Raw genomic sequence first — 20,837 nt, 5'->3', positions numbered from 1 at the left:
AGGAAAGTTGGAATAGTTCAGGTAAAACGTCTTCCTTCAGTCGTAAAAAGAATCGGTAGATGCTAGAGAAATGGTCCGTTGTACTTCTCATTGATGTATGATGAAATGTCTTGCTTGATGGGTTTATACGTAATCAATGTAAATGTCTAAATTCAATACCTTGAGCTATACCTTAAACGTCTCATATGTATTCCCTTTGTAATAAATGCATGACGCATCAATACTTCCTACATCTGCAACGGACCCATAGAGAGCCCCGTGCTCCACATTTACGTCAAAATATAAAACAATTAATGAGTTATACATCACGGGTGATATTGGAAGTAAGCAGAAGTTATCTTCATATGCACTTTCAGTCGTGACTAAAGTTTAAACAACCAGACACACTACAGCGAGGAAAACGTAAGGTAAGTGTTTATGCTGTCTAAATAAATATACATTGCTTAGCATTCAATTTCAATAAAAATGTGAATAAAAATGTATTATGATATACTCACAACAAATGACTATATATTTATATGTATATAGCGATAAACAGATTTAAATGCCCATGTGACGGTAATAATATAAATAAAACAAAACACGAAAACAATAATTCGCTAGTGCTTTCGCCCATCTTGGGGCTCTTCACGCGATTTGAATTTGTTTAAATGTCCATGTGACGGTAAAAATATAAATAAAACAAAACACGAAGACTATAATTCGCTGAATTCTAATCGCCTCAAGAGCCCCAAGATGTGCGAAAGCGCTAGCGATTTATAGTCTTCGTGTTTTGTTTTATTCATATATGTATATATATATATATATGTATGATAGAAATAAATCTTTATATATTCGAGATAGAGAATCAAAATAGAAGGACATATGTTAAAAATATCTAAACTAACATATAACATGACATTATGGCTAAGGTTCACATTACCACAAAACACATAGGACAAAAAACTAATGTTTATTTGAAATATGCTATCGTTATATACACAAACATTTTACTGATATATACTAACATTGTACAATCAGTGTGTATATAATATTTGTCAATTATTTTTTTTGTTTATTTTATATCAAAAGCGCATCAGTATTCAAAAGTTGTATTTTTTATGTTTACTGCTTCTTTGAAGAAGTGAATTGCATTCTCGTTTATTTTATGATAACGCATTTTTCTTTCTATACTATTTATTTGTACAGATTTAAAAGTGCCAAGATGAGAAGAATGGACAAGAGAAAATCTATTGTGACAAATGGAACATCGACACTATATCTGGTTATTTTGATAGGAGATTTATTTACAAATGTAGTAACGCCAAAGACGTTAAAAAGTCGGGTCAAACTTAATTCCCTTTCAAAAGTGGAACCTCTCGTTGATAAACCTTATCTTGCGGGTTACAAGAATAACTCTAGCATGAACAGTTTGTCGTTGATTTCAAAGACTCTTCATAAACCAGAAACATTTGAACAGGAAGCTCAATCAAAAATGAAAATAACTGGACACCTTTTATCCAAACTGTCACATTCGTCGAAATACAATGTAAAACAGATATATGATATTCATCCTACAGTTGTCATGTACGGAAGTGATACTTTCCCTGAAGACACCGATGATTCGACTAGCACAGGAAATTATTTATTTTCTTCTGATCAAAACTTAGTAACGCCATTATTGGAATCCTATTGGGCAACAGACACTCTTCAAACCGTCGGTCATGACTTGGAAAGAACCAAAGGATATTCGAAATCTTATTCCACTCCCATGTTATACCTCAAAGGTTCACAACCTGTTGATCCTGTCAGTACGGAGCACTTATCATCTTTGCCTTCAGAACGTTTTGTTAGTGGTCAGGACGATTTGTTTCCTTTGACGGAAACATGGTCGCATTCAAACAAAGACAACAAACGATCGTCGGAGGATTTAAAATTGATTATTTCCACAATCTCATTGCCAACATTGTCTTCATTGTTTGAAAGTCACCCAACATTAACTTACAATACAAAATCTGTCTTTACACCATATTCCACTGTACATACAACTGCATCACCGAAACCAGTTTCAGATGCGAGGGAGAGGAATCCAGGTGGTGTTTTGATCAGCCGATTCATTCCTAGGTGGTTACGCTTTCTGAATAAACATAAAAATATTTATTCATCGTCAAATGTTTATAAACATTTAGTCGGAAAATTGCAACATGCTTTAACAGATATAAGTGAGCAATCAATCACGTCGATTGGATCTGAATTAACAAAAATACCTGGATCAGATACGGCTACTCTGAATTCTGATTTTGGTATTCTACCATCCGTTTCTAATGTGCCTTCTTCTGATATGTATTTAAACAGAGTAGCAACTCCTACTCTAAAAACTTCAGCCGGACATATCACCATCGCGAAGACAACACAACATCAGAGCACTTTTGATGCACATCCCTTTAAAACCTCCGAGGGAATATTCTCATCTACAAATCTGATTGACGATAATTACCAAGCACAAAATTATAGCTCAGAGTCAAGATCACAGATTTCTGTTACAACTTTACCAGCATCAAGTGAGCAAACTATCACGTCGAGTGAATCAAAATTAACAGACACATCCGGATCAGATACAGCTACTCTGAATTCTGATTTTGGTATTCTACCATCCGTTTCTAATGTTCCTTCTTCTGATATGTATTTAAACAGGGTAACAACTCCTACTCTAAAAACTTCAGCCAAACATATCACCATCGCGAAGACAACACAACATCAGAGCACTTTTGATGCTCATCCCTTTAAAACCTCCGAGGGAATATTCTCATCTATAAATCTGATTGAGGATAATTACCAAGCACAAAATTATAGCTCAGAGTCAAGATCACAGATTTCTGTTACAACTTTACCAGCATCAGGTGAGCAAACTATCACGTCGATTGAATCAAAATTAACAGACAACTCCAGATCAGATACAGCTACTCTGAATTCTGATTTTGGTATTCTACCATCAGTTTCTAATTTTCATTCTTCTGATATGTATTTAAACAGGGTAGCAACTCCTGCTCTAAAAACTTCAGCCAATCATATCACCATTGCAAAGGCAATACAACATCAAAGCACTTTTGATGCGAATTCCTTTGAACCCTCTGGGGGAATATTATCATCTAAAACTCTAAGTGAGGAAAATTTCCAAGAAAAAAAAGACAGCTTATGGTCAAGATCACAAATTTCTGTTGCAACTGCAGTACAGAACAATGAAATATCGTATAAACGTATACCCACCCCAAGAGTAGCACAGATTAACGCAGAAAATTGGACGGCCGTTCCACCAACTGTCAGTGATTTCCGTGTCATCATTGACTCGAACTCAGAAAGTGAATTGATAAGTCTCAATCCATCCACATTGCAAAATATCAACAACATTGATAGCAGTACAGAATCCTCAGAAATTACAAAATCATTTAATATCGTTACGACTCCTTCATTAGATAGTCTATCTGCAGTGATGCCAGGTTTACAACCTTCTTATTCACAAGAAACTAATGAAGTAGCAACAGGTTATGATTTGCCTAAGGATTCACAGATTGAATCAGATATATCAAGTCGAATACTGATACTTCAAAACACAGTCTACAGTGTGGCTGATTCATATATCCGTACATTTACAACAAAATCTGCACCGTCTGATCATCTGTCTACATATACGACACCAGAGAATACAATTATGCTTTCTACGAGGAACCCTACATCCAGTTATACACATACCACAGCAGAGTATTCAATGTTGCTTTCCACGGAGTATACTACATCCAACAAACTTCTGACAACAGAAAGTGTATTACTTGGTACTGAACAGACAACATCTGGAACTGCATCGAGTGTATATAGCACCGACAAAGCATTGTTTAGCTCTGACTACCAAGGTACAGGTAGTTCCATTATGCTATCTGCAACGTTCGCATCACAATCACAAATTCATGCTACCAGTCAATACTCTACAAATCACTTCCCAAAGTACAATCCTGATGATGTCGAAACAACAACAATTAAGCAATTGGCTACAGAAGAAACTACGGACATGAAAGATATAGTTGTTAAAACTAATGGCAAAGAGATAAAAATAGAAATAAATATAAATAACAACATTGTCAATGAAGACAGGAAATCGACATCAACAACAACGACAACTCAAAAACCTCCAGATATGCCCTTGGAATTATTGGTCGTCTGTGCATACATGTGTCAGCAAAGAGGGTAAGTTTTACTTTAATTTACATTAAGCCATATACAAGCTATTTTATATAATACATTTATTGTAAATATCTCTTTTCTTTTCAAACAGCACAAACTAATTATACCGCTTCCTCCGATGTAACACTTTCATAGATGTGTCTCAGTCTGAGAGTGTAAGTTGGATGGGTATTACTGAAATTAATATATAAGTATAAAAAAGCTGAAAAGTAATATCGAAAGTGAGACAAATATTTTTTTATAATTTTAAGAGACAAGTCGCCCATTTACAAGACACCAACAATAACATATTACATACTGTAAACGTATATATTGAAGCGGTATTATAACGTAAGCGCTTTTTGCGCTTTAAACATTGCGCTGATTTATGATTGTGGGTTTTTTCTACGCCGACTCCCCTTGGTTCGGCTTAGGGGTTCAAACTTATTTATCGTCTGGGGAATTGAGAGGTTTGAACCTTACATATACGGTAGATAATTCATCTTAGAAACAGATCACCAGCCACTCACGTATCTGCATCGTTCAAAGACAGCAAACGCTCGACTCATGCGATGGGCTTTGCTACTTCAACACAATCCCACTTAAAAATGGATGCCATAGTAAATATCTGAATATGAAAACCAGATGTGTCGGTAATAAAACTGGAAAGCGGGATTTGTCCCACATTCGACCAGTAATGATAGGTAAATGTGAGAAAATTTGAAACCTATAAATGGAATATCGTATTTTTATTTAATCGAATTTACGAAGATAATTTGGTATCTTTTATATACATTTTCCTTCAAAATTAAGAAATAAATAAATATAGAAAATAAAAATAAATTGAGTTGACACAATGAAACTCTAGCAACTACTAAGCTGGACGTCTGTTTTGAACATTTGTTCCCTAAATGGAATAAGAAAATATTGGTATTAGTTCACGCAGGCAATCAATACTTTTACCAAGGACTGGTCCGAAAAAAAGCTGTCTACATAAGTGTTTTAAACTGTGTTCAACGCCAGGCATTAATTTCTCCTGCCCCGGTGCCGAAAGACCATGATTCAAACGCTGTCAAGAGCTATAGTCCGTACAGCCACTTTGGCCTGGTGTTATTTATATATTTACAGATGTACTATATTTATAAATAATGTTAAAAAAGATGAACAATAAATTGGTTAGAATATTTCTTTTTTAAATTGGAGGGTTTAAAATCAGTGTATAATTATATAGTGATCCAAAATTGTTATACACTATAACTATTGTAACATGTAATATCATAATAGGTGACATTACAATAGTTGAATGCCTACATACTTCATAACAGAAACGCGTGATTATAATAATGCATATTACAGTGAATAACCTTGTGCTCGTTTAAGATTTTGTTGATAGGTACATGCATAGAAAGTGTCATTTTATCATGCTAAGCAAGATCGGTCAGGTGTCTATTTATGCTCAGCTGCAAAGTAGTATCCATATAGATATAAACATTTCATTATGTCATAGAAAAATAATACTTTCTAAAATATGACCGCGCCTCCTTATCACAGATTGTGATACTGACGTTTTTTCATTATGAGATGATCGTAACACACAAACAGGTAATTGCATCTTAAAATTTGGTATTAAATACTGTATACTTAACACGAATGTAACCGAACCGTCAAGCTGTTATATAAAGGGAGATAACCCCGTTAACAATTATTGTAGCTGTCAGAGTTCATTCATTCTACTGGCAATGAAATGGCCTATTCACTTCAAAGTTTTCCATAGTATTTAACTCGCATTCACACTCAGTATCATTGCCAACTAGAAATTATAAATCAAATAAAGTGAGATAGCTCTTCATTAATTATTTGTCATTTCGGCCTAGCCTTTTGTTTTTATTTAAGGCATTAATATTGTTTACTAACCATCTGGAAGCAGTTCAGTGCATTTTTAACCGTTTTTAAACATATTATCTTCATAGAATATTAAATAAAATCATAAAAATAGCAATAAGATCGAATCAGTGTTGTATCGTGTCTTCTTGTTTAATTGATAGAACCGATATTGTTCTAGGACAGATGTTTACAATTGTGGCGTCATAATAATGATGATGCAGCATTTTTACTTTTAGTCTTAACAGCTTATATGAATGTAATCTAACGTGAAGTATGTACGAGTTAGGGCAATCAAATCGACATCGTTTCTCTACCCTATAAGCGAGTACAACCACTAGATATACATACGCTTATGGCGTAGCCGGATCGATGTTAATTTGATTGACTAGACTCGTTAACAACTAACATTTTTGTGTTAAGATTTTCAAGAGGCGATTTTAATAGTTATCGAAACGGTAACATTAACAATTTTACAGATTAAGCTATATGAACTCTATATACTACGCTAAACAACCAATTACCATTTATTCAAAATTTCTTCCCGATAATAAAATTAATCTTAAATTACCTCATAACACCGTTGGCCTTACGGAATCTGAATAATTCATACACTTAAATTGGCCTTGGGGCTTGAACCAATGCATTCAATATTGACTCTTAATTACCAACCTATTCTGCATTGACTTTAAAACACTCATACATAATAAAAAGTTCTTCCATTTGACCACTGCATTTCGAATTCTTTTAATTTTAAAACCTTTGCATCATTTGCAATGTTAAATGCTTATGTTTCAGATCCCCGATCCCCCCCTTTTGTGGCTGTACCTTACAGGCTTGGTTGCGGTGATACGTCATCAAACATCCCAGGACAACGCCTGTTGCGGTGATACGTCATCAAACATCCCAGGACAACGCCTGCTTTTCGCATTTCAGACATATTTTTATTCAAATAAATAAACTTTATAGATAGACATAAATAGACCTTATATAAGGGCAATTTAACAGGTTTTCCTTTTAGAAAAAATGACATTCAAACATATTTTTATTCAAATAAATAAACTTTATAGATAGACATAAATAGACCTTATATAAGGGCAATTTAACAGGTTTTCCTTTTAGAAAAAATGACAATCAAAAATTGTTATTTGAACGAAATCAAAGACATCTCTGTATTTATTTAAAATATATCATTGCGTTACATTTTAATTCCTTTCCAATAAATATGACCAGGAACAGAATGTTCCAGGATGTCCTCATGTGTTATTTGTTACTGTCTGTAATCATTATATTATTGTAACATTTATTTAAAGGTTAGAATACTTTAATTAGGCATCGTAATTAAGATTCACGGAATAATTTAATTCGTGAACAGGTACTTCATAACTCAAAATGTTATTTTTTTTGGGCATGTTATCGATTTTAAGTTTCAATAGGCTTTATTGACATATTAAATAAAGAATGTATAAATTCGTTTGATCAAATATTGTTTTCAAATTTTAGATATTTACTCTTGCTATCCAGTTTTCTTCACAACGTTTATCCATGTTTTTTTAACTTAAAAAACCCCTTAATTTTCTAGTTATGAAGCAATGAAATAAGAACATAACTATAGATAAATGTTAAACAATAACGGTTTATTAATAATCATAAACAGTGGAGAAATGGATTCTGACGGAAATCCTGGTGAAGAAGAATAATAAATTAAACGCAAATGAAGCAAATCTCGCAGATTGGTTTTAACTGAAAGCATTATACCAAAGTATGAAATACAATCAACTTAAAATAGTAAACAACACTTAGGTTTGCTCAGTACCAAACGAATAATTTGTCTTTGCCTATCGTGGCAAGTCGTGATGTTATAATCCAGCTGACAAAGTATTGTCACGTCATACTAGGTGATGTTATTTATCATTGTGAATATATATTTATTAGAAAACGTGCAAGACGAAATTAAAGCACGCAGCAGTTATGGGATTAATAACAAAATCAAACATTACAAGCAATATTTATTTACAACCAATGTGGTCTTTACAATACCGCAATTGCATGAACTGACCTGAATCGGAATTGACATCGAATTAAACATAAGAAGCTATAGGTGAATCCGACTCATGCACATATCATTTCAAAAGAAGTAATGATACTAATACACGTAAAATACAATATTTTATTAAAGACATTTTGTTCTATTTGATTTGATCTTTTTAATAAATTTAAATTATAAAAACAAAAAGCACACAAACCAGTTTAGTTATTCGTAAAACGATCTCGAATGTAGACGTTTTGAGTTGTAAAGAGCTCACAAAACCATCACCTCAAATTCAAGTGTTAAAATAATTACTCAGACCTAGGAAGTTTTAGTTTCAAATATTTATAAACACAAAACGCAGCAATAGCTTAGGGATCAAAACCATTAAGGACAAAACGTATAATTATGTAAGCTGGATATCGATTCAAAACGGGCCTTGAATTTAGAAACTGAAAAATCGCTCTTGTTTAGCATAAAAAGATGGACGGATCATCGGGTATTTATTGTTGTAAATTAAGACAATGGGCAATCTAACTAAGCATAAGTCGTACAGCATAACGTTCCTCATTAAGGATACTTTCCCCACCTGACACTCTTGTAACAGAGTCCATCAACCGTTATTTCTGATTTGTTCCTTGAAGACAAACAGAATCGTCATGATAATGTCTACAAACAGTGTAACAGCTATAGGTAACACACTTTCATCATTAGGCGAGTAAATTAGTGACCCATGGAAACAAAGCACTACACACAATAAATAAAATATAGTAAAACATAACAGGTAATTATAAATAACAACATTCACAACAATAACACAAGTAACCTGACATTTGTAATTAACTGAAGTAAATCACAATCTTAAACATTAGTTATATATTTACATGTATATCGCCAAGGAACATTTACTTCTTGTTTGAAATAATGTATTTTTAATAAGATTTTAAACACAAATGAAACCTTTAAAAAGCATACTTTATTTCAGGTACTACTTACATTATTTTATCTTAACTTGTTAAATTATTCAACTGAATAAAAATGTGGGCTTTTTGCCTTTTTTGTGTAAATATTGATAAAAGGATGGAATGAAACTTTCATATGTAATAGAGACAGATAAAGAATTTCTCAGAAAGGGATAATAAATAATAGTACCAACTTCGTGTTTGCCTCATAAATGAATCTGCAATGGAGAATTTTCCTATTATTACGTATGACAAGGTATTTACTTCTTCTCTGGGAGCACCTTGGTTTACTTATCACCAATCTTCATACGGCTATTAGTAGATGCCCTATGCTAAATTTTGTAAGTAGGGCAATCGTATAAGAGCGCAAATGAAATACATTGAAATGTGTTATAAAGCTTTAAAAAAAGTAAAGTATTTCCTTTATTTTGTATCCTTTATTTTTGTATTCATGCACATTATGATCGACCAATGTAAGATCACAATAATCTTACTTGTGCAATGTTTATTTTACCTAACCGGGTATGATAGTAACATTCATAAGGGGGTCTCTCATCCATCTTTGAACCTTACAAATTACGTGTTAACCAAGTATTGTTTGCAGATAAAATACACACAGGCATAGCTGATGAATACATAAAAATAACGTAATAAAAAATCTCCTTAATCCGCAAACATTTAGCAAGCATTGGTGAGACGGCTATGAATAACAAAATGCACTATTGTTCACACAAAGTATCAAGCTATTATTATATATAAGGTAACGAGCTTCAAGAAGAAGGTGATATTTACTTGTGACATCATATTTTGGAAGAAACTTGAATAGAAATAAGAAACACACCCTGCCTTTATCAAAAGCATTATAAGGCATGGTCATATACATAATGTATTAGTACATATAGCATAGGTATATACTAAATGATAACATTAACATTGAACGTATGTGATAACAAAACACTAACTTTCAGCTGTGGTCTATATATCATATCACAGGTGCTTGATAAAAGAAGGCTAAATGTATTTGTATAAGTATTTTAACATTTAAGGAACAACTTAGATAATAATTTGCGATTTTGAGTTCGATAATTATTACCAATTAACAAGAATACAGCAAAAAAAACACATATTAATGATATTTTCTGTAGCATATATCGAAACATATTATATTGCTGACATCAATGATAAGCGAGACATTGGTAGTTACAATCATACGCGAGAGCACGACGATAAATTAAAAGCACAGTCAATGTGTATGTACCATATCACAGATAAATGATGAGACAATCAGTACGTTTTCTTATGTAAACGTGATCTGATTTGTTGATAATTAAGATTTCGGAAAACGTACAATTATTTCGCAATCAGATTCTATATTTGAGAGTTCTGTATATGAGTCTGATTTATGCCGGGGACACTTGTGTGTAAAACTTTAATTTGATCAGATAGGCCCCGGCAGCTACGAACGCTACTCCCACGATTCCGGCGCCCACGCCGATTCCTGCCACAGCTATCGCCGATACCCCCTCATCACCACCGCTGCTAGTGCTTTGCGCCGCCTGCAACGGAGATACAGATGCTTTATTATTAAATATGTATATGAAATAGCGTCGATTATTATTGCAGAATTTAAAGGAGGAGAAAAAAAAACCGGAAAAAAATAATTCACATGGACATGACTATACTATTTTTTTCAACATTTTTAAATATCAAAACTTCCTTTGTCATAGAAGTATAACAGGAGATATGTATCTCGAAATATTGCAAAACTTTAACCTTCAATCATATATTATCGTGAGCATTGAAACATATACATCACAATGATGCTCTCATGATTATTTAAGCAAATAAAGTATATGTATATATAGCATAATGATTATTTAAATATATAATATATTGTAAGAAAAAACCCATTAGCATAATAAGTAAACTTCGTGTTTGATTGATTGCAATTGCACTATACGACGCTTCGCAATTATAAATGTTTTCAAGTAACTTGAAAATTTGAAAATGTTGTCTCCTTTAATGAGCTTTAAAAATAAAAATAAAGATGCGGTTTTGTTGATTTACGATTTATGCGTTATTACTATTATTCAAATAAACAAGTTCGTTCAAACTTTATGTGTATACCACCAGTACATCATGCTTAAAAGTAAAAACTAAATACTGGATTCGCACTGAACGTACGACAGATGAATATATTGAAACTGCTTAGATAAACGCAATGAAGCATTGCTATTTTTTATTATTTGGTTGATTCATTTGACACAATTTGTATTAATTTTAGTGTTTCCAAATAAAACAGTTTCATTAAATTCTGCATTTCATAATGCAATATGTATACCTTTAACTGTGACCAGAGTGGTGACAGTAGCTTAAGTATATATGAAAATGAGGTGGTAGAATTGTGGATCTAAACGGTGTTGTTGTAAGTTGGTGTAGCAATGGATAAAGTTAAGAATGTTAATAAGGCAAATTATACATGTAGGAAAGGAAAGGAATCGAAATAAATATTCTACGCTCACTGCGACCTTTTGGATCGTTCTATTCTCTTTACTTTGGCTACCTCATTTTCCTAATGACCTACTTTGCAATACATCGCTTTTGGTCTTGATTTTCAGCGTTTGCCAGGGCGAGGAATGTTATAGATTCTATCCTCTCACCAAATCCATAAATTCATACATGTTTTACTGCTATTTGTTTCACGTTCAGCTTAAAATGCGGGGCGTTAAGGAATGCTTAGCCCTAACATCATAATATTATCTGTGGTGGCGGGTGTTGTGGTGGGGCTATCAGTCGAGATGGAGCGTAATATGAGATGAGTATAACTTATGAGTTCACGCCATACTTACGTTCTGATTGTTGGCTGAAGTGGTGATAGACGTAGCGGCGGAGTTTGCGTTTGACGAAGCAGTTGCGTTAGCGCTCGACACATTGGCTGACGTGGTCGTAGCGGCGGTGTTGCTTGACGAAGTTACTAGAGTGGTGTTGCTTGCCGAAGTGACTAGAGCGGTGTTGCTGCTTGAAGTGGCGGTGTTGTTGGATGTTGTACTTGTGGTAGACGCTGGAGTCGTGATCACACAGCCAGTGTAGTTCTTGTTCACTGGTAGGATACACAGCGCCGGTAGTCCAGCCTCGTCAGTAACACTGACGTACACCTCCTGGCGACAGCAGTCCACGCTGATATACAAATTAAGTCATTACAATATTCATACGATTACCCGTAATATGACTTTGTCTTATTTTGTCATATATTAAACTATTTAAAACATAGAGAACATTATTGGAAGCTTGCATCTTGCAAAATGTTTTAGAAAGTTTTTTTTTTATGTTCACGAGATAATCCTCAATTGGAATCAAATCTAATAGTTCGTGTTAAGCAGGGTCTAGCCACGTGCGTTTACAGTAATAATGATACAATTAAATTAACTGACCTGATTGTGCCGTTGACGATGTTGTTACTTTTAGTGTCGCCCTTGGTAAACCCTGTGTGTGTGAAGGTTCCAGTGCCGAGCCCCACGGCATGGATAGTTGATAGACCGTCCCCTACGTCATACAACTGTACATCTGACGTCACCGTAGACTGGTGACAAGTGCAGTCGTCCGTTCCACATTGTCCTTGTCCTTGGATGTTCAGCAGGGTACAATTCGGTGGAGTGGTGTCGATATGTTTCTATAATATACACGGAGAATATAGTTGTTATACTCATTAAACTTTTTCTGATAATACTTACTTCTGTTAGCATAAGCACACTTTATAAAACGAATAAGCTCGTTCATTATTTTGCTAGGTTCGGTAAACTGAACTAAGTATCAATTTGTTCAGCTAAAGTACACTGAATTTTCATATTTTTTGCTGATTTTTTGGCTGATTTTTTTCCCATGAATGACAAAACAATTGAGTTTAAACAATCAATAGTAAAATACTCATTAAATCATATACTTCCAGAGAAAACCAGGTCTAATGAAAGTTTCCCTTTTGAGAGATTGCATCAAGTTGTTGACCGAATTTCGAATTCGTTTTTTTATTATGAAAATATTCTGAACTCGGTCCTGATGGCCTCAATATGTTTGAAATAAAAGGACGACCTATAGCAGGTAAGTGTCTTATGCTTTCTTACTTCTTTATGTTTTGTATTAAAATATAATTTAATCTTGCTTGTAACAAGCATTTCCATTGGCTTAAAAATGTATGTTATCATCCCATAACGTAAAAAAATGACGTCGCCATTTGTAACGTCGCTTTTGATTGAAAAAAAGTCCATCAATAAAAGTGGATTTCCACTGGGATTGTGTATAGTAGATTGAATTATAAGGATTAACTTGAATATATTTTTCATGTTCTGGAGCTATAACACAAAAAACCGGAGTGTACTTTCATCATAAACCACTTCGCGGTTTATTTAGAGTACACTTCAATTTTTTGTGTTATATCTCCATAACATAAAAAATATATTCAAGTTAATCCTTAAATAACCCTAACAAACCTGCTTTATGAGGTATCAACACTAAACCCAATGAACCCAGTATCAAATGTTTTATGTTATAGCTACAATAAACCTGTCGTGTAACATCTGTGTATGCAACTTAATAAACCTTTTGTGAAAGGTATTAAAACATAGTTACAAAAGAGCTGCTGTGTGATGTTTATGTAACATAAAGAATCAAGTCGCAATAATTAGCAGTTCAGATAACATACTCTGCAGCCCTTGTAACCAGGGTTGATATCAACCACACACTGTCCAGGCAGACTTGCCATGTCCATCACATTAATAAACACCGTCGTCCGGCAACAATCCACGCTGAAAGGACAAAAATAATCTACAAATAATATCACCATACTTGTGTCTCTGTTGTAGTTGAGGAATTGAACAATATAGTATGTAAAATAGTTTTGGATTAAAAATAATTTAATAACTTAATTGTTTTTTAATTTTTATCTTAACGTTATATTGTTATAAACCGTGGTCGAGTCGCCATCTATAAATCAAATAATGTTAACGATTTGCTATTCTTTAAGTATATAAATATTTGTTTTCATACTTTCATTTTTATACGGCATTGGTTTTCAATGTTAATACTCGCTGACTTCAGAAGAAAAAAAAATCAATATGTATCCTTACAGAATTTTTAACATACAGACACTAAATGTGAATTGATAAAACAGTATTCCCAAAACTGACACGAGTTGTCTCCTTTGGTCCTATATTGATAAGTATTTCATGAATATTTTACCTATATGGTCTGCTGTTGTGTCATGTGGCCAGATATATTCAAAGCTTATACAAGTGCAAATACTGTTTTCACCATTAGGTTCTCGATTGAATTACCACACGTATTAAATTTTGATTACAATTTAACTTTATTACCTGGCATCTTACAGGGGAAATTCCTTCATAACCATTGAACTACCTGTCTGATAACAGTTGATGTCTTAACACAAAAATAGATTTCTAATCGCAAAGGGTTGTGTAGATGTTGACAAAAACGATTCTGATATTATTGAAAGCGAGATCCACATTTCTTAGGAGTGGTACCATACGTACCTTAGAGTGGCGTTAACTGTGTTGTTGGCCTTGACGTCACCTTTGGCGAATGGGGTGTGTATAAAGCTGCCGTTCCCGATACCCAAGGCATCGATGGTCGCTAACCCGTCGCCAATATCCCAAATCTCAAAGTTCATTTTTACGGTTGTCTTGGAGCACGTACAGTCGTTATTGCCACACACACCTTGGATGTTCGTCAAATTGCCACAGTGAGGCGGAGTCGTGTCTATTTTCTGCAACAGAAACGAATTTACCTTGATTCAATCAAGTTTTATTACGACGCACAAAAAGAGATTTGTGATAACTTCTGTTTTACAGGAATGAAGCGCAAAGGTCGAGTCGCGGTATTTGAGCAAAACATTTTTTTTGACAGGGCATGTAACTTATAACCTTTCCACGTCTTATAAAGAAATACACCCCGATGTTCTAGTGAATGGCGACTGCCATATTTTTGCGCCATTAAACCTCATAACATATATCCTTCCAAAAATTTTGACTATTTTCTTTTCCTACCTCGAATTCAACTTCTCCGAAATCTCACGAGACATAAAATGCTAGATTTGTCTATAATTTTCACATTGTCTCGTATCTCTTCTGTAACTTTTGGCATGTGCTTTTTTATTTCATAGGCACAGGGACTGTTCATCCGCTAACTGGTTTTGTTCTTTACAACAGGAACGTTTTGTAAACATTAAATCGCTTGAATGGACTGCTGTATATATTGCATCAAATATGATTTCATTCACGTGGATAATGCAAGTAAGTAGCATAAAGGGACAAAAATATCTCCAAATATATACAGTTTACTATTTATGGTTAGTATGGATGTCATAACACTTATTTCAATTTGTCATTTTTTACTGGTTCGATAGGTTGGTATTCTATTGGATGTTTGTGCTCTGTACATTATTACATCATGTAACACGCTTTGGATACATTAACATTTGATAACGGCCAACTATTATATAAGAAGATCTATTATTGTTGATGATATGAGAAAGAGACGTGCGCAAACTAAATTTCATGAAACGAAATCATCACTCCTTAACTATTGTTCTAAAGACAGGCACTCTAGAAATATTGACAGGAAACTCTCAATAAAAATTAAAATATGAATATCCCAAGAATAAAGGAAATGCCAACTTATTAGATCAGTATTATTCTTCCGATGGGTTCATACGATCGCATTTATGTACTTTTCTCAAAATAATAATGTGAATAAAATTGTACGTGTCAAAAAATACCAAACCGTCTACTGCTGCTTTTACTTTACTTTCAAGAGCAACGGTATTTAGTGTACAACCGATGACGTTTCCTTACCGTTTTATTACATCCTTTGTTCTGATAGGTCGGATTGACGTCTATCTTACACTGGGTAGGTAGACTAGCGTTGTCCACAACATTAATATATACAGTTTTTCGACAGCAATCTATTCTATAATATAAAAACAGTGTCCATATTATTAATGTTATGTAAAGAATTAAGCCATTTACTCAACAATACTAGTTCAAAACATACACTGCTCAAACTTCAGATTCCCTTTCCCTCGTCCATTTTTATATCTCATGCATGTTTTTCTTTCAGTTAGAAATGTTGGTATAGCAAAATAAATAATAGAGACTAATAATTTTGACATGTATAGAGTACCGAGTACGTGACATGTGTTTCAATGCATATGCATATAGCCTTAGCAAATTTAAATACCAAGGGCCACGGATTCTACAGGGAATTATACATGGTATTCTACAGGGAATTCTACAGGATGGAATTCTACAGGGGATTCTACAGGGAATTCTACAGAATGGAATTCTACATGGAATTCCACAGGAGGGAATTCTACAGGGAATTCTACAGGAGGGAATTCTACAGGGGATTCTACACGGAATTCTACAGGAGGGAATTCTACAGGGGATTCTACAGGGAATTCTACAGGGCATTTTTGAGTTTGTCTGCCGTGTGCCAGATATCTCTATATGCCATTTTCTGACAACTTGTTTTCCCAAACGTAGGTGACGTTTTGTCAACCTAGCGAGAGGCCTTTCTTACCTAATTGTTCCGTTGACTGTGTTATTGTCTTTAGTGTCCCCTATCACGAAAGGTGTATGAGTGAAGTTCCCAGAGCCTAGTCCGACTGGGTCTACCTGTGCAAGTCCATCACCTTCGTCCCAAATGGTAAAATCAGCGCTTACAAAAGTCTGGGCACACAAACATTCGTCAGATCCGCACACGCCCTGTATGTTAGGATGGACCTCACAGTGTGGAGGAATCGTGTCAAATTTCTGTAGGAGAACAAAGTACGTTTTCCACTTTCAAGTTGTAAGTAGACATGGTATTCAGTCTTAGTAAAGCTGATCAAAACATACGTTTTTGCTAGGTGAAAAAATAACTTTTAATACTTGTGAAAAGGCTGTTTCAGGAGCAATATCGGTCACTTAAGTATAAATACAGCAATGTTACAACGTGTTCAGATACACATATTGCTACAATTTTCAGTTCTTTTGTGATGAATGTTTTTGTTTTATTTCATATTTCTAACAAAATGAAATATTTTTTGGAAAAACCAAAATACCTGCTCGAGACAGTACGATTAATGTTGTTTTAATTTTTAAACAGCCTTTACTCTGATGACCTTCTGACAATGTCAAAGTAATTCATTTGCATAGCAATCTATAGATGCTCTTAAATGTCAAAACTATTAGACAAAGAAATTATCAAGCGTATAATCCATACACACTGTCATGTATAGCCATTCGCTTAGCTTACCGGCTTTGTTCTCTTTTCCGTTGTCAGCCTCACAATGACAAACTGAAATCCAGCTCCTATTATTCCCATAGGCTGGGCAGTTATGGTAATGGTTCTGTCATAAACACAATACTTATATTCAAATCTTGTTTAAATAACTACATGTTTGTTATCCTGTAAACAGGTTCTTCAATTTACCAGTTACAAATGACTACATTCACTTGATGGTATGTCTCTCTCATGCTTTAATAAAAATATTTTTGTCTATCAAATTGGTTTCTTTGTTTTGAAATTTTTATCAGATTCATTATTAATCAAAATACCCCTCCTCCTAAATATGTCAAGAAAAAACCTCTTGAATTTTTCCTTATTCTTTTCTTAATGTATTGAAACCTGACATTTCATGTCATCGATAAACACATACCCACCAAACGTGCACATAAAACAAATACAATAGGATTGTTTACGTTATTGTGTTGGGTTTACACATCGTTAAAGTGTAACATGTAACAGAATTACTGTGACCTATTTAAATATAAACTGTACGAGACTGAGAGTACATACGTAGTAGTCCCGACTGATACCCGGCCGCTGTCGGCGTACATAGTGAAGTGAGATGTGCTGTTCTCGCCCGACATTAGAGAGATGACCTGTGACGTTGGCCTTATAGCTAGGTTCTGGTCGTCAGATATGGTTATATTGACCATAGACGTCCCGCCACCTACGTTTGTGATGATGAATGGTACCTCCAGTTTCTCGTCTAGGTAAAACGGGCCTACAATTTGCAATAATTAAATTATAATCCCAACGTATGACTTTGCATATGAATAAACACTCATCTCAATCTCAACACATTTGTAGGATATATAGTGGAAGATTGAGAATCCCTCCGCCTTTGTTCCCAAGAAAGACATTATGGGTTGTGGAATTACTGTTTTACTGGGATATTTTTCAAACGAAAAGGGGAAATATTTCAATGGAGAATGGAAAAAACAATAATCGGAGTGGCTTAATGAAGGGAAATTGACTGTATATATTCGAATAACTCATCTTTCTTATATTTTACCAACAGTCTCTTGTTTTGGCAACTTGAGCCAATATGATAATGGTTTACTTTGAATTTCTGTGTTAAATAAAAAAAAATATCCCACTCACTTTGCACAGGAAGGTCCTCCAACTTTATCGCCACTGTGTTGATGAGTGATGTATGTACTCTCCTGAATGGGTTGGCTAGGTCATCTTCTCCGTCCACCGCCACCTGGAAGGCCTACAACACACACTGGCGTTAACTGTATGTATATTGTTATTATGTAGCGTGTTAATAGTGAATGTGTACTTATATCCAAACTATCTGTTGTTATAAAGTCTAGTGAGTAACAACTTTGCTCTGTGTCATTCTTATGTATTGGAATTTTTGCGCTGTATATTTGCTTTGATTTCATTATTTAGATTTAAATCATGTTGTTGTTACGTTTTAAAATGTTATTGATCGTTTTTAAATTTGACAGACTTTGATAGAGAAAATAAAAAATGAGACACATTAATGGAATAATTACCTGATCGGGTATTATGACAGTTGTAGAAAACACCCCGCGGCCCCTTTGGGTACTCTTGGTCTGGAGAGGGTAGAGACTGATCTGATCTCCGTATTTGTCTAAGAACACCAACGTGTCCAGGCTTGTGACGTTTACGAAGTTGTGGATGGTAATACTGATTGTCGTATTGTCCCCTGAAAGAAAATAGACTTAGATATAGGGAAACTGTGGTATACATGTACGTTATTTAATAAGAAGAAGCATATTTAAGTGCATTCTAGAGACACCTCACTCAAATCTTGTATGTTAAAATTTAACGATGATACGAATGGTAAAATTACGCTTGGAGAAATATCGCTATCACTTCACTATTAGAGTGGTATCGTGTGTTACTCTAAGGCGCTTTACAGCACACGGATAATAGTATTCCTACAGTCACAGTTATAACTAAAGTAGATCAAAAGGCAGATTAATACGCATTATACCTTAAATGACAAGACGTGTATCTCAATATGTATATAAATAAATATACATATATAGGGTGGTGTGTACATGACGTCTACGCAAAGAGCCTTAAATACATACGTAAAGAAGTGGGTGTTTATATCCTTCTTAAATTCAGCCAGACGTGTTGACTTCCTGATTCATTGTTTCCGTTCATTGTCCCTGTTCATTGTCTCTGTTCATTGTCTCTGTTCATTGTTTCTGTTCATTGTCTCTGTTCTTTGTTTCTGTTCATTGTCTCTGTTCATTGGTTCTGTTCATTGTCTCTGTTCATTGTCTCTATTCATTGTCTTCATATCTCTGTTCATTGTCTCTGTTCATTGTCTCTGTTCTTACCAAATATCAAATATCTACTGATACTGACCCTCTTTACCGACACATTTTTTGCTAAACAAAAGGTGGCAGTAAAATGACGTATGGAACCGTTAATGTTTCAGCATATAACATCGATATGTCGTTAATGAGCATATAAATCTATCAAAGGTAATTGTCTAAACAAGGTTTCAATTTTACAAATAAAAGAAATTGAATCATATTGGACAACATGAATTTATTTGAAAAAGAAGTAAGAAAGCATAAGACACTTACCTGCTATAGGTCGTCCTTTTATTTCAAACATATTGAGGCCATCGGGACCGAGCTCAAGGAAACTTTGAGCAAAGTCCACTTCACTCTCCGCTGTCACTTCAATGTCCCATCCATACACATCCATTCTACGTACCACCCATATTCCTGGCTGCGGATACTAGTCAAAGAATTCAATTAAATGAACACGTCAGTGAAAATGAAATATATGGTCGTACATTTGTACGACAGCGACGATAAATTAAATGAGTTTATAACTATTTTTGTTTCTATTTAAGGGGCAATCAAAGATAAACGTTAAGGTTTTTACAACAGTTGGAGAATTACAACGGGACTGGTTTAATGTTTTGTAAACATTTGCAAAATACATAATACATAATGTATAATCAAAAATCGCTTTCAATAATCTTATTTATCTTCCACCTACTGTTCTACGGGAAATTTTAGTTCAATCAAACTTTCGCCTTTCACCCATGAAACCAATTTCCCCGTGTGTTCATTTCGACCTTCACATTGAATCACTATGTATATTATGGGTTTAACTAAGAAATCCGGTCATGATAAATTCGCCCTCATTACGGAGGGCGATACAGACGAAAAGTAAATTGCAGCGAAATTTCCCCGGGGTATAGTAAACAGAATCATATTTAATCAGACTTTAAATGTATTGCCATTTCACTTTTGTTTGTTGTGAAACCGGTTAACAAATTCAGCAAAATCAGTATAGAATGATTATTTCAGCTTGTGAGAATTTACCAGTATTTTTAAATTTTATTCAGGTTTCTTAAATCTGGGCTGTAGAAAGGTTCATCCAGCACAACCAGCATAATGTTCCGCCGATTCACTTTTTTTTTTTTTTTT

General features: G+C 34.2%; 1 protein-coding gene across 1 annotated transcript in view; it reads right to left on the bottom strand.

Moving 5' to 3' along the window:
* Positions 1-7,711: 7,711 nt before the first annotated feature.
* LOC110449122 overlaps positions 7,712-20,837 on the bottom strand; it is a 35,616-nt gene continuing 22,490 nt past the window's right edge. The window contains exons 19-30 of the mRNA XM_021495760.1: positions 19,980-20,136; positions 18,909-19,081; positions 18,508-18,619; positions 17,917-18,127; positions 17,374-17,467; positions 16,657-16,889; positions 15,930-16,044; positions 14,610-14,842; positions 13,763-13,865; positions 12,498-12,736; positions 11,916-12,243; positions 7,712-10,622 (exon numbers count right to left, since the gene is read on the bottom strand). Coding sequence (XP_021351435.1) covers positions 10,467-10,622; positions 11,916-12,243; positions 12,498-12,736; positions 13,763-13,865; positions 14,610-14,842; positions 15,930-16,044; positions 16,657-16,889; positions 17,374-17,467; positions 17,917-18,127; positions 18,508-18,619; positions 18,909-19,081; positions 19,980-20,136 — 2,154 coding nt within the window. The 3' untranslated portion in view covers positions 7,712-10,466. The remainder of the gene's footprint in view (positions 10,623-11,915; positions 12,244-12,497; positions 12,737-13,762; positions 13,866-14,609; positions 14,843-15,929; positions 16,045-16,656; positions 16,890-17,373; positions 17,468-17,916; positions 18,128-18,507; positions 18,620-18,908; positions 19,082-19,979; positions 20,137-20,837) is intronic.

Source organism: Mizuhopecten yessoensis, unplaced genomic scaffold (assembly GCF_002113885.1).
Source record: "Mizuhopecten yessoensis strain PY_sf001 unplaced genomic scaffold, ASM211388v2 scaffold4505, whole genome shotgun sequence".
Classification (NCBI taxonomy): Eukaryota; Metazoa; Mollusca; class Bivalvia; order Pectinida; family Pectinidae; genus Mizuhopecten; species Mizuhopecten yessoensis.
This window is presented reverse-complemented; position numbering and strand designations above follow the sequence as displayed.